This window comes from Schistocerca americana, chromosome 2 (genome assembly GCF_021461395.2).
Source record: "Schistocerca americana isolate TAMUIC-IGC-003095 chromosome 2, iqSchAmer2.1, whole genome shotgun sequence".
NCBI lineage: Eukaryota > Metazoa > Arthropoda > Insecta > Orthoptera > Acrididae > Schistocerca > Schistocerca americana.
Genome location: NC_060120.1, coordinates 287,938,182 through 287,951,466, shown reverse-complemented (window position 1 = coordinate 287,951,466; position 13,285 = coordinate 287,938,182). Strand labels below are relative to the sequence as shown.

Below are 13,285 nucleotides of genomic sequence, written 5' to 3'. Positions count from 1 at the left end.
CATGTGTGTATGATGTATATAATAATTGCATTATGTAATGATTCAGATATGTTGCTACCTTACAGTTTTTTGTTATTCTTCAATTTTTGGGAAAGAAGCAATTTGTGGGCACAATTTTCATAAGGTTAAATTAACATTTGGTTAACATTATGAAAATTGTGCTCCAAAAAGTTGCCTATTACTTGAAAATATGAGAATAACAAAAAAACTGTACTATAGCAACAGATGTGAATTATTATACAACACCATTATTATATTCATAAAACAAACTTGTACTATAAGCCATTGAAGATGTTACAAGACACAAAACAAACAACCTTTCATTTACTTGCATCGTTATATCACATTTCTAACAGTCAATTATTGATAAAATTATTTAATTGGATAGATAAAGAATCTACTCACCAAGTGGTAGCAGAACACACACATAAAAGACTGTTGTGATTGGCAAGCTTTTGGAGCCAGTGGCTCCTTCATCCAGCAGAAGGGTTGAAGGGGGAGGAAGAAGGGTGAAGGAAAAGGACTGGAGAGGTCTAGGAAAAGGGGTATAATTTGGGAAAGTAACCCAGAACTGCGGGTCAGAGGAGACTTACCGTACAGGATGAGAAGGAAAGACTGATTATTGGGGACTGCATCAGATGAGATTTGGAAACCTGAGAGCTTAAAGTCTTCTGACCCATGGTCCTGGGTAATGTTCCCAAAATCTACCCCTTTTCCTAGACCTCTCCAGTCTTTTTCCTTCATCCTTCTTCCTTCCCCTTCACCACTTCTGTCTGAAGAAGAAGCCACTGGCTCCGAAAGCTTGCCAATCACAACAGTATTTTATGTGTGGGTGCTGCCGCTTCTGGGTGTGTAGATTTTTTATCTATCCAATTAAATAACATCTCTAACAGGGATTTAGATTTTAGGCCACATAGCTTAAATGTTGTTCTTTTAGGAAAGAAAGAGGTGCACTTAGCAATGGAGAAGGTAAAATATAATACACAGATGACACTGTAGGGAAGGAAATATTATGCAGAATTTGTATCAAGAGAGGCACACAGTGCACAAATGGAATAGCTAATAAGCATGAGTGTAAAATGTTCCTTTTCTGTACCATACACACTACCCTCAGTTCTTCCACTAATAAAGAGTTCAGACGGACTCCTTTTCACCAGCTCTTATACATCATATACTGGTACATATGTTTTCCAGTATATCCATATGTTTTCCAGTTTCATGTCTGCCTTGTTTTCTTGATGAACGACCTATTCCAGATGTTTCTAAAGCAAGAGATTCCATGTCTCTTAACCTACTTTTGTTTGATTGTGTATAGAAGACTTTAACTCAGATTCTTCCTGCATCAGCAGTCAAAGTGCTCCTCTTCTGCCTACGTAGCACTGATTCACATTATGATATTATTGTTATTTTACATTTATCAGAAATATGGAGCAACACAATGGAAAATGATATTGGAACCCATATCTTATTCACCACAGGAAAGCCCCAGAAAATGTTGTTTTCTTTCTCTCTCCTGGATGCTCACAATTTACTTCAAAATGAAAACACATGTCACCGCCCATGGTCCATGCAGAAATGATTTCAGAACTTCATCATATACATTTACTTCCAGACATGTTTTTATATAATTTTTAGGTCTTCACATTTGCGCCATGGGTCTCATTTTAGACAAAATGCTTTGCAGTCTCCCAGTACTCCACGGAAGTCTTCAGAGACTATTACATTATCTGCTGACTCAGTACAATATGTTTACCTCTCACACATTGGCTCACAATACAAATGATCAACAACAAAAACATAAAATGAAACAATATAGTAAGTGAATGTTGGTGCAGGCTGTAGATACAGAATGCAGTTACTATATACACAACCGACAAAGAGGATTGTTGCCCATTTATTGAACATGCACTAATACCCCATTAAAGCAGCACTTTACCTAACTCATTGATTTACTTGAATATTGTTTTTTACAGGTGCATGACCTTGAGTCTGGGACTGCTAGTGATTCCATTCCTCCCAGCTTCAAATATATTCTTCCGTGTGGGTTTTGTTGTGGCTGAGCGCGTTCTTTACCTCCCAAGTGCTGGCCATTGCATGCTTATTGTGATAGGCCTTCGACAGCTGGCCCAAGTTGATAGATCACTAGCACGGGTAATATGTACTACTAATGCTATTAGTTGTCTCTGTTTCTTACGAGGTCTGTTCAAAAATGCCGGAACGTTCGTAATTTCTCACCAGTGGTGAGTTGGAGCAAAATGTAGCTGTCATCCCTTCACATGCCTTTATTTAAAGTGAACTGCCAGAAGTTTCATTGTTGTTTGTCTGTTAGTTATTGATCAGTGCTATAGTGCGCAGAACATTGTGTCACACAGGTTTCAAACTTTGAGATGGCAGAGCTAGAGGAGCAATGCATCTGCATTAAATTTTGCATGAAACTCAAGAAAACCTCTACAGAGAGACACCAAATGGTGCAGAAAGGCTACAGTGATGAGTGCTTAAGCTATACTCAGTGTTGCAAGTGGTTCACATGGTTTAAAAGTGGCCAGTTGGAAGTTAAAGATGACCCTTGTTCAGGATGCCCTTCAATATCTGCTGACGATGCTCATGTCAGGAATGTCAACAAAATTGTGCGTGCCAGTAGAAGACTGACTGTCCAAGAGATTTCAGAAGAATGTAACGTTTCAGTTGGATCATGTCATGAAATCCTGATACAGCATCTCGTCCCACGGCTCATGAGTCAAGACCGGAAAGATTTTCCCCTCACAGTCTGTGAAGATCTTTTGGATTGCGCAAATGAGAACAAGAAGATGTTCCTTAAAAGAATTAGAGTGTTGATGAGACGTGGGTCTATGGATATGATGTTAAAACCAAGGTTCAGTCTTCACAATGAGTTGGGAAAGTTTCTCCATGACTAAAAGAAGCTCGTCAGGTCAGGTCAAATCTCAAAGGCATGCTGATAATTTACTTTAAAGGATTAGTTCATCATGAATTTGTGCCACAGGGACAAACTGATAATTGATGGTACTGTCAGAATGTCTTGTGATGCCTGTCAGAGAATGTGAGAAGGAAATGGTTTGCAATGTGGCGAGATAGTTCATGGCTCTTGCATCATGATAACACACCCACACATTCATCCCTGTTGGTGCGTGACTATTGGACAAAAGACAAAATCACTGTCCTGCCTCATCCTCTGTACTGTCCAGATCTGGCTCTGCAAACTTTTTTTTATTTCCAAAGTTGAAAGCCCCTTTAAAAGGGCAGAGATTTATAACAATAGACAAGATAATAGAAAATTTGTTGGTGGCGCTTCACGTGATCCAGCAAGAGGTGTACCAAGACTGCTTCTGGAAGGGGAAATGGTGTTGGGAGTGGTGTATTAGTTGTGGAGGAGAGTATTTCGAAGGAGATCGTATAAAATAAGTGAAAGGTAAGCAATGAAAAAAATTGTGGACAAAGTTCAGGCATTTTTTGAACAAGCCTCATATAAACTAAAATTTATTTGTCTCTGCGACTTTTATAAGTTTCAGAAAAGTATGAAAAAATCCAGTTTTTTTGTCAAACCTTTATTATGATAACATGAATATAGAGTTCTCTTCTTATTCTACCTTCTAGTGAGTACAAAGGTTTATGTTTAGCCACCATTGCTTAAATAAAAACATACATTTAGTACTTAAAACCCGTTGGTTACTTCTGTTCCCACTCATTGTATTTAGATAAAGTAAATGTTAAATGCTTGTTGTACAGAATAACATCTATAGGGTTTCTGTGAGGTATCACAGAAAATGTAATAACCAAGTTATTGAATAGCCAACTGGAGAAAATCAGGCAGGCCACGTGTTTTCAGCAAGGAGTTCAAGTTTCTTCTCATGCCCAAATTATCCACTTCTTTGGGCTGTGCAAGGTATTGTTACTTTGTGCCCTCACAATTTTGACACTAGAAACATTTTATCTATTGTGAAATTTAAAACTTTCTGGTGTACAGATTGTTTCATAAAATTTTGAGTGAACTGCTGGATGTATGCAACTTGCTGCCATGATATTTTGGCACATAGACTTATGGCCATCTTCAGGTGAATACAGACAAAAATGCACTGAGCTTTTGTATTTAAGACCCAGGCAGCACATGTGTGGTGTATCCAGTTGGTGTTGCAAAAATGCTGCATAGGCATATGCATTTCTGCTGCAAGTCCATGTGCTGTGGTGTGTGCCATCTGTGGTGAGAGTTTGCATGGTGAAGAGTGTGGTGTCACCACCAGACACCACACTTGCTAGGTGGTAGCCTTTAAATCGGCCGCGGTCCGGTAGTATACGTCGGACCCGCGTGTCGCCACTATCAGCGATTGCAGACCGAGCGCCGCCACACGGCAGGTCTAGAGAGACTTCCTAGCACTCGCCCCAGTTGTACAACCGACTTTGCTAGCGATGGTTCACTGACAAAATACGCTCTCATTTGCCGAGACGATAGTTAGCATAGCCTTCAGCTACGTCATTTGCTACGACCCAGCAAGGCGCCATTACCAGTTACTATTGATACTGAGTCATGTACAGTCAAGAGCAACGCTCATCATTAATGGATTAAAGTTAAGTATTCCACATGCTAAGTCCGTTTTTCTGAAGTCTAAATTCCTTGTCCTGTTCCAGACCTCACGCCAGCCTGCGTGAACTAAAACGCGTGCCTTTCGGCTTCCTCTAGTACCCGGTGTTGGCTCTCCTGCCAACCCACAACAAAGAAGACAGGTTTGCAGTGGTGCACTTCAACTGCTGTCTGCACTTGGTACATTTTCACCATGTCGGATCTGTCAGTTACCTGTTATAAATCTTGCTGATGAACAGTCACCTTCAGAAATTGTTCTGGTGGTCCAGTTACTCCATCGCATTGCTGTGTACAAACTTCCTTTTCTTCTGGGCTTCGATCCTTGCTGGTTGATGCTGAAATTTTAGAGCATGATGACTACTTTTAGCTACTAAATGAACCCCAAACTCTCATTTCCTTTTCTCTATATGTAAAATTTTTGAGTCACATAATGACACATCCCAGTGAAAGTAACTCAAGATAACATTAACACATCCCTATACGTAACATCTGACTCTTAGGCCATACATCAAAGTTATTTATAACATAAAAGAGATTAATTTGTTTTGGGTCCCCACTGACAATTTCGGCAGCCCTCTTACTCTGAGTTGTTCATGACACCAAGTGCCAATGCATACTTACGGCCTCGGACAGCAAGTGAACACAGTGCATCACATATGTGCTTGCCACTGCACTTGTTACTGTGCATGCACCCTCTGTACAGACACAGCCAGAGATGCACAGTATTTGCTCCTTTCTTATACACAACTTAACAAATATCTACTATCACAATCATCTTAAGCTGGTGTGATAGTGGGCCAGGGCATTTGATGAAACATTCTGTTGCATTACACACCCCACAATCGAGCTAAAGATGTGCATAATTGCTTTTCATATGCATCAATACTTTCATTTCCTCAACAGGTACATCATTTATATATATCGTTAGTGACTATTATTCCAGCTCATGTTTAACAAAATTTGTAGAACATGCTCTGTTCACTATAAGTGTCGTGTTATATTTAAACTTTATACCATGTCACACCTTTTTTTACAATGCATATATCCTTATTTCTTTTAAAATACTTATTACTTTTTTCTGTAGGTGGGTATTGTTTGTTTCCTTAGTCTGTTTCTCAATAAAGAGATCAGTTTGCATTAACTTATTTAAAATTTAACTCATTTACTTCTCAGTTCCCCTATACAAATTTTTATTATGTCTGCCTTTTCTAGAGGAGTCTTATGCTGATGGTACATCGTTCCTTACGAGTACACATCAAAATTTCAAATACCTTTATGTTAATATGCATGGAGATTTTAAAGGTCCCCTTACATTGTGATTAGGAAAAAACTCTATCTCAGCTAGTTAAGAAACCTCTTCCTTGACATGATCATTTGCCACTGTAACTGTGTAAATTGTTTAATAAAAGAACTGCTCATTGCCTTCTGTGGGTAGATACTGCTCAACCTCATGTGAAAATGCCCCATTTAAATTCTCTACAAATATATACTACCACCATTCCCTGAACCACAGCATACCTCAGTCTCTCATGTATCTGTCCATCCGTCTCCCATTTCTACCTTCTCCTAAGCTAAGTACAAACCAGTCACACAGCCTCTACCAGCTTATTTTCTACTTCTCTCCTTACATCAGTTTGAAGGGATTTCTTCACTTAATATTTGACTGTACTGAGATGTCAACCTGTGTTACTCTTCAGCTTATAGCTTAACATTTCTTTATACTCTAATTACTTCCATTTAGCAAATCCTCATACTTATAACATTTTATACAATAATTCCCAGGCCTATCAGTTTACTTAAAGTTGAAAGTTTCATATCCACTTTTGCATTACCTACCACGACTCATGCACTTACATTCAGTCAGACTTTGTTCCTTATTTCTTAATATTTTCCTCACTTTTCACTATTTTATGCATGTAATTAACTAGGCAACATTACTCATTAGTATCTGTGAGATAAAATTATCTTGAGTTCTTAATTAATCTATATTCATAGAAAAATTTATATCAGTACTTACATTACACCAATTTGCTACTATTCATATCCATACATACTTGTAATATGTTGTCATGCATCAATAATATCCAGTTTTCCTGGTTATGAATTCGATTTGCCCTTGGCACACTCTTATCTTTAAGAAATCAATCTTGTTTTATTGTGCCCATGCATCTGCTGTTTGAACAAGTGTAGTGCATCTTCTTCAATGCAGCTGTTGCTTCATGCATGGCTATCGCCACCAAAAATTTTTGATACCTGGGAACATCTCTACACTTGAATATTTGTTGTATTGTCATCATCTCATGTCTCATGCATGCAGATCAATCTCATCAATCCTGTGAAAACAAGTTGAAACTAAGCAGAAATAAGAAGGGTTCCACAATGAAGACTACTGCTTATGGAAAGAAGAAAAGATATAACTGGACCTCCTAAAGGAGATTAAAGAAAGGAAATGAAGCATGGATTTCTTGAAATCTAAGAAGAAAAGAGATATCAAAGACAGTTCCCATGTCTTGATTACCAATAAAATATCATCTACATAAATTGAAAATTCTTACAATAATTGTTTCCCAAGAGCTTGATCAAGGGCTCTAATAAATACTGAAACAGAACTATTCAATCAAAAAGGTAATATCCTAAACTGATAACATTTTCCATTGTATAAAAGCACTGTATATAGTTTAGAGTCCTCATTTAATTTTACGTGCCAATAGCCAACCATCAATTCCATCAAGCTAAACTATCTTGCTGTTCAAATCATTTCAATAATTCATCGATACCAACACGTCTATCACATTCCATTTCTGTGTGCCTATTTTGTTTGTTTGCATCCAACACAAGGTGGATCCTGCCTGCAGCCTTCTTAACCACTAGCAATGGATTGTTATAGACACTTAATTAATTCTACTCTCTCATTCATGTTCAAAATTTCACTGTGTACTGATTTGAAATTTTCATTCATGTCTTTAAAATATTTCTTAAACTCATGACAAGCTACTGTATGTACCTCTGATGGTAGATTTTCCACTAATACAGAGTGTTTCAAAAGGAATGACCTGATTTCAAAACTTCATATTTGTTGATGAAAACATACCTCAAACAAATGGATGAATCACAAAATACTCTCAAAATCTTAAAGTCTTAGCTTTAGCTGTGTTTTACAAATGCTCTGTGTGCCCCCCCCCCCCCCCCCCCCCCACCTCCCTCCAGCAGCATGAACAACATCTAAATGACTTCGACTTCAACAAACAATGGAAAATCCAGGCTAGAATATGACAATGTTATGAAAAGGATATAGTGCTACTCACCATACAGTGTAGATGCTGAGTTGTAGATAGATACAACAGAAAGCAACAGAAAGACTGTCAAACCACTCGTTTGACAATCCTTCTGTTGTGCCTATCTGCAACTCAGCATCTCTGCTGCACGGTGAGTAGCAATCTGTCATTTTCTTAATATTGTCATAGTCTATCCTGGATTTTCCATTGTTTGATTTCCTCATAAACCTATTTGATTTATGGAGATTTCCCATTGTACACTAAAGAAAATATGTTCTACACATGCAATGTATTCCTGAATTCATCTTCAGTCATGAATTCAATGTATGACTTTCAGCTCACAATCTTCTTCAGCAAAAACTGAGAAATTATCGATTCCACTGCAGTTTGTGGCTAATAATTTATTGTGATTCAACTTTAACTTCACTTCTCAAATTACATTCCAAGGAAAATCTTCTCTTTTCCATATTCAAACAGCAAGGTTAGTCAGAATTAATCCTAAAACACTTTGGATGACTTTGGACATCCAGCAGCATTCCATAAGTATCTTAGGAGACTTTAATTAAAATTCTGGTGATAATAATCATTAGGAACCAGTGAGTTCTTGCATCATTCACTCTACAACGAATTGTGTCGTCGTATCAAGAAGACATGCTTATCTGATGGTGTTAGCAGTGTAAGAAAGGCATTGAAGATTTAGAGCTTTTGTTGGCTGCATTCTCATTGTTGGCTGCTTATGTAGAGTTTTTGCACCATATTAGCAGGAGGAGGGGGAGACATTTTGGCACTGCAGAGACAGTTGAATGGGGCTGAGTCTGTAGTATAAGTGCTGTAAAGCAGTAAGCAGGCCATCTGTGGCAGCTAACTAAACATATATGTGCATTGTAACCTGTGCGCTGGGCCACTGTGATTTCATGGAGAGGAGTCTCCGTTCCCTTGTTGAAGCAGCCAGACCTTTTTTGCATCCTGAAACAAATTTCATGATAACTTTCAACATCTTGTAGGACCTGGGGGAATTTCCATCTCCTTTGGGCACATTATTTTGTAAAACACAGCATACATTTATTATGGCAGTTGCAATTTCTTCTCAAACATCCATTGGGCAATGAAAAAGTCTCCCTTCTCCATGTACTTGCCAGAGTGTAAGGACGCATTAAATTTCAGATACACAAAATGCGTCATATCTGACAATGACACAAGGCATTGGTACTCCGTTGCTTGATATGGGGTTTCCTCCAATATTCATAAATTTTTACTGATGAGATTTTCATGCAAAATTGATTTCATAAAAATAGATGAGTTATCATCTTGTGGTGTTGCAGTTCTTCATATGTCTGTGCTTGCTATGAAAATAGGACAAGGAATTCTGCCTTTTGCGAGACACCTTTTCAGTTTCGTTTACCTGGACATATTTCAGCACTTTTTGTGCTATCTTCAGTGGGTTGTTCTATTTTCTTACCTACATGAAGCTATTGTGTGTTTATGTTGGTAGCTGGTCTGCTACACAATCTACAGCTTGTCATGGCTTTGATGTTGTAGTGTTTCCTCGTATGTTATGGTGAGGTGAGACAGAAATCAGCGTATTCACCTCACCAAAACATAAGAGAAAACATTACGACATCATAGCTATGACAAGTTGTAGATTGTGTAGCAGACTAGGTACCACCATAACCAACCAATAGCTTCATTTAAGTAAGAAAATAAAGCAACTCACTGAAGATGGTAAATTTCTATGGGACCAAACAATCCACTGTAGATACCACAAAAAAGTGCTGAAACATGTCTAGGTAAAACGAAACTGAAAAGGTGTCTTGCATAAGGCAGAATTCCTCCTCCTATAGACGAGTTACTATATTTTCCGTAGCTCCAACATTTCTTAAGTGAACTTATAATCCACAGTGCATAAAGTACATAAAATGATGGAAAAATAATTTTTATAGTTATAGTAAAGTGTGTTTGTTATGAGGAAAAGCATAATGTATTCTATGTACATCTCGCTTGGCTGATCATTCATGACTGACCGTCAGATGGGTGACTAAATTGGGTGTTAAGCATTGTGGCTGCCTAGTGCATTATAGCCCTGGTACATTATAGGCCATCCACATATAAGCATTTTTATATTTCATTTAAATCAAGTAGATCTGTGCTCAACTTGAAGGATGGTTACAGCACTGCAGCACTTTACTAGGCATAGTTGTGTGTTCTTGACTTCCTCACACCTCTGAAACTGAGTGAGGTGGTGCAGTGGTTACCACACGGGACTCTCATTCAGGAGGACAATGGTTCAAACCCATGTCCGGCCATCCAGATTTAGGTTTTCCATGATTTCCAGGCAAATGCTGGGATGGTTCCTTTGAATGGGCATGGCTGACTTCCTTCCCCATCCATACCTAATCCAATGGGACCGATGAACCTGCTGGTTGGTCCCCTGCTCCCAAATCAACCAACCAATCGACCAACACCTCTGAACAGACTTATACATCTACATCTACATTCTACATCTACATTTATACTCCGCAAGCCACCCAACGGTGTGTGGCGGAGGGCATTTTACTTGCCACTGTCATTACCTCCCTTTCCTGTTCCAGTCGCGTATGGTTCGCGGGAAGAACAACTGTCTGAAAGCCTCCATGCGCGCTCTAATCTCTCTAATTTTACATTTGTGATCTCCTCGGGAGGTATAAGTAGGGGGAAGCAATATATTCGGTACCTCATCCAGAAACGCACTCTCTCGAAACCTGGTAAGCAAGCTACACCGCGATGCAGAGCGCCTCTCTTGCAGAGTCTGCCACTTGAGTTTGCTAAACATCTCCGTAGTGCTATCACGGTTACCAAATAACCCCGTGACGAAACGCGCCGCTCTTCTTTGGATCTTCTCTATCTCCTCTGTCGACCCGATCTGGTACGGATCCCACACGGATGAGCAATACTCAAGTATAGGTCGAACGAGTGTTTTGTAAGCCACCTCCTTTGTTGATGGACTACATTTTCTAAGGACTCTCCCAATGAATCTCAACCTGGTACCCGCGTTACCAACAATTAATTTTACGAGGGCAGTTCAATAAGTAATGCAACACATTTTTTTTCTCGGCCAATTTTGGTTGAAAAAACCGGAAATTCCTTGTGGAATATTTTCAAACATTCCCGCTTCGTCTCGTATAGTTTCATTGACTTCCGACAGGTGGCAGCGCTGTACGGAGCTGTTAAAATGGCGTCTGTAACGGATGTGCGTTGCAAACAACGGGCAGTGATCGAGTTTCTTTTGGCGGAAAACCAGGGCATCTCAGATATTCATAGGCGCTTGCAGAATGTCTACGGTGATCTGGCAGTGGACAAAAGCACGGTGAGTCGTTGGGCAAAGCGTGTATCATCATCGCCGCAAGGTCAAGCAAGACTGTCTGATCTCCCGCGTGCAGGCCGGCCGTGCTCAGCTGTGACTCCTGCAACGGCGGAGCGTGCGAACACACTCGTTCGAGATGATCGACGGATCACCATCAAACAACTCAGTGCTCAACTTGACATCTCTGTTGGTAGTGCTGTCACAATTGTTCACCAGTTGGGATATTCAAAGGTTTGTTCCCGCTGGGTCCCTCGTTGTCTAACCGAACACCATAAAGAGCAAAGGAGAACCATCTGTGCGGAATTGCTTGCTCATCATGTGGCTGAGGGTGACAATTTCTTGTCAAAGATTGTTACAGGCGATGAAACATGGGTTCATCACTTCGAACCTGAAACAAAACGGCAATCAATGGAGTGGCGCCACACCCACTCCCCTACCAAGAAAAAGTTTAAAGCCATACCCTCAGCCGGTAAAGTCATGGTTACAGTCTTCTGGGACGCTGAAGGGGTTATTCTGTTCGATGTCCTTCCCCATGGTCAAACGATCAACTCTGAAGTGTATTGTGCTACTCTTCAGAAATTGAAGAAATGGCTTCAGCGTGTTCGTAGGCACAAAAATCTGAACGAACTTCTCCTTCTTCATGACAACGCAAGACCTCACACAAGTCTTCACACCCGAGAGGAGCTCACAAAACTTCAGTGGACTGTTCTTTCTCATGCACCCTACAGCCCCGATCTCGCACCGTCGGATCTCCATATGTTTGGACCAATGAAGGACGCAATCCGTGGGAGGCACTACGCGGATGATGAACAAGTTATTGATGCAGTACGACATTGGCTCCGACATCTACCAGTGGAATGGTACCGTGCAGGCATACAGGCCCTCATTTCAAGGTGGCGTAAGCCCGTAGCATTGAATGGAGATTACGTTGAAGAATAGTGTTGTGTAGCTAAAAGATTGGGGAATGACCTGGTGTATTTCAATGCTGAATAAAACAACCCCTGTTTCAGAAAAAAAATGTGTTGCATTACTTATTGAACTGCCCTCGTATATGATCATTCCACTTCAAATTGTTCCGCACGCAGATATTTTACAGAAGTAACTGCTACCAGTGTTTGTTCCGCTATCATATAATCATACAATAAAGGATCCTTCTTTCTATGTATTCGCAATACATTACATTTGTCTATGTTAAGGGTCAGTTGCCACTCCCTGCACCAAGTGCATATCCGCTGCAGATCTTCCTGCATTTCGCTACAATTTTCTAATGCTGCAACTTCTCTGTATTCTACAGCATCATCCGCAAAAAGCCGCATGGAACTTCCGACACTATCTACTAGGTCATTTATATATATTGTGAAAAGCAATGGTCCCATAACACTCCCCTGTGGCACGCCAGAGGTTACTTTAACGTCTGTAGACGTCTCTCCATTGATAACAACATTCTGTGTTCTGTTTGCTAAAAACTCTTCAATCCAGCCACACAGCTGGTCTGATATTCCGTAGGCTCTTACTTTGTTTATCAGGCAGCAGTGCGGAACTGTATCGAATGCCTTCCGGAAGTCAAGAAAAATAGCATCTGCCTGGGAGCCTGTATCTAATATTTTCTGGGTCTCATGAACAAATAAAGCAAGTTGGGTCTCACACGATCGCTGTTTCCGGAATCCGTGTTGATTCCTACATAGTAGATTCTGGGTTTCCAAAAACGACATGATACTCGAGCAAAAAACATGTTCTAAAATTCTACAACAGATCGACGTCAGAGATATAGGTCTATAGTTTTGCGCATCTGCTTGACGACCCTTCTTGAAGACTGGGACTACCTGCGCTCTTTTCCAGTCATTTGGAACCTTCCATTCCTGTAGAGACTTGCGGTACACGGCTGTTAGAAGGGGGGCAAGTTCTTTCGCGTACTCTGTGTAGAATTGAATTGGTATCCCGTCAGGTCCAGTGGACTTTCCTCTGTTGAGTGATTCCAGTTGCTTTTCTATTCCTTGGACACTTATTTCGATGTCAGCCATTTTTTCGTTTGTGCGAGGATTTAGAGAAGGAACTGCAGTGCGGTCTTCCTCTGTG

At 40.0% G+C, this 13,285-nt stretch overlaps 1 protein-coding gene across 2 annotated transcripts in view; it reads left to right on the top strand.

Annotated features, from left to right (window-relative positions):
• LOC124593815 (protein O-mannosyl-transferase TMTC4-like) overlaps nt 1–13,285 on the top strand; it is a 135,580-nt gene that overhangs the window by 64,002 nt on the left and 58,293 nt on the right. For both annotated transcript variants that reach the window (XM_047132163.1, XM_047132164.1), the window contains exon 7: nt 1,974–2,151. In XM_047132163.1, coding sequence (XP_046988119.1) covers nt 1,974–2,151 — 178 coding nt within the window. The remainder of the gene's footprint in view (nt 1–1,973; nt 2,152–13,285) is intronic.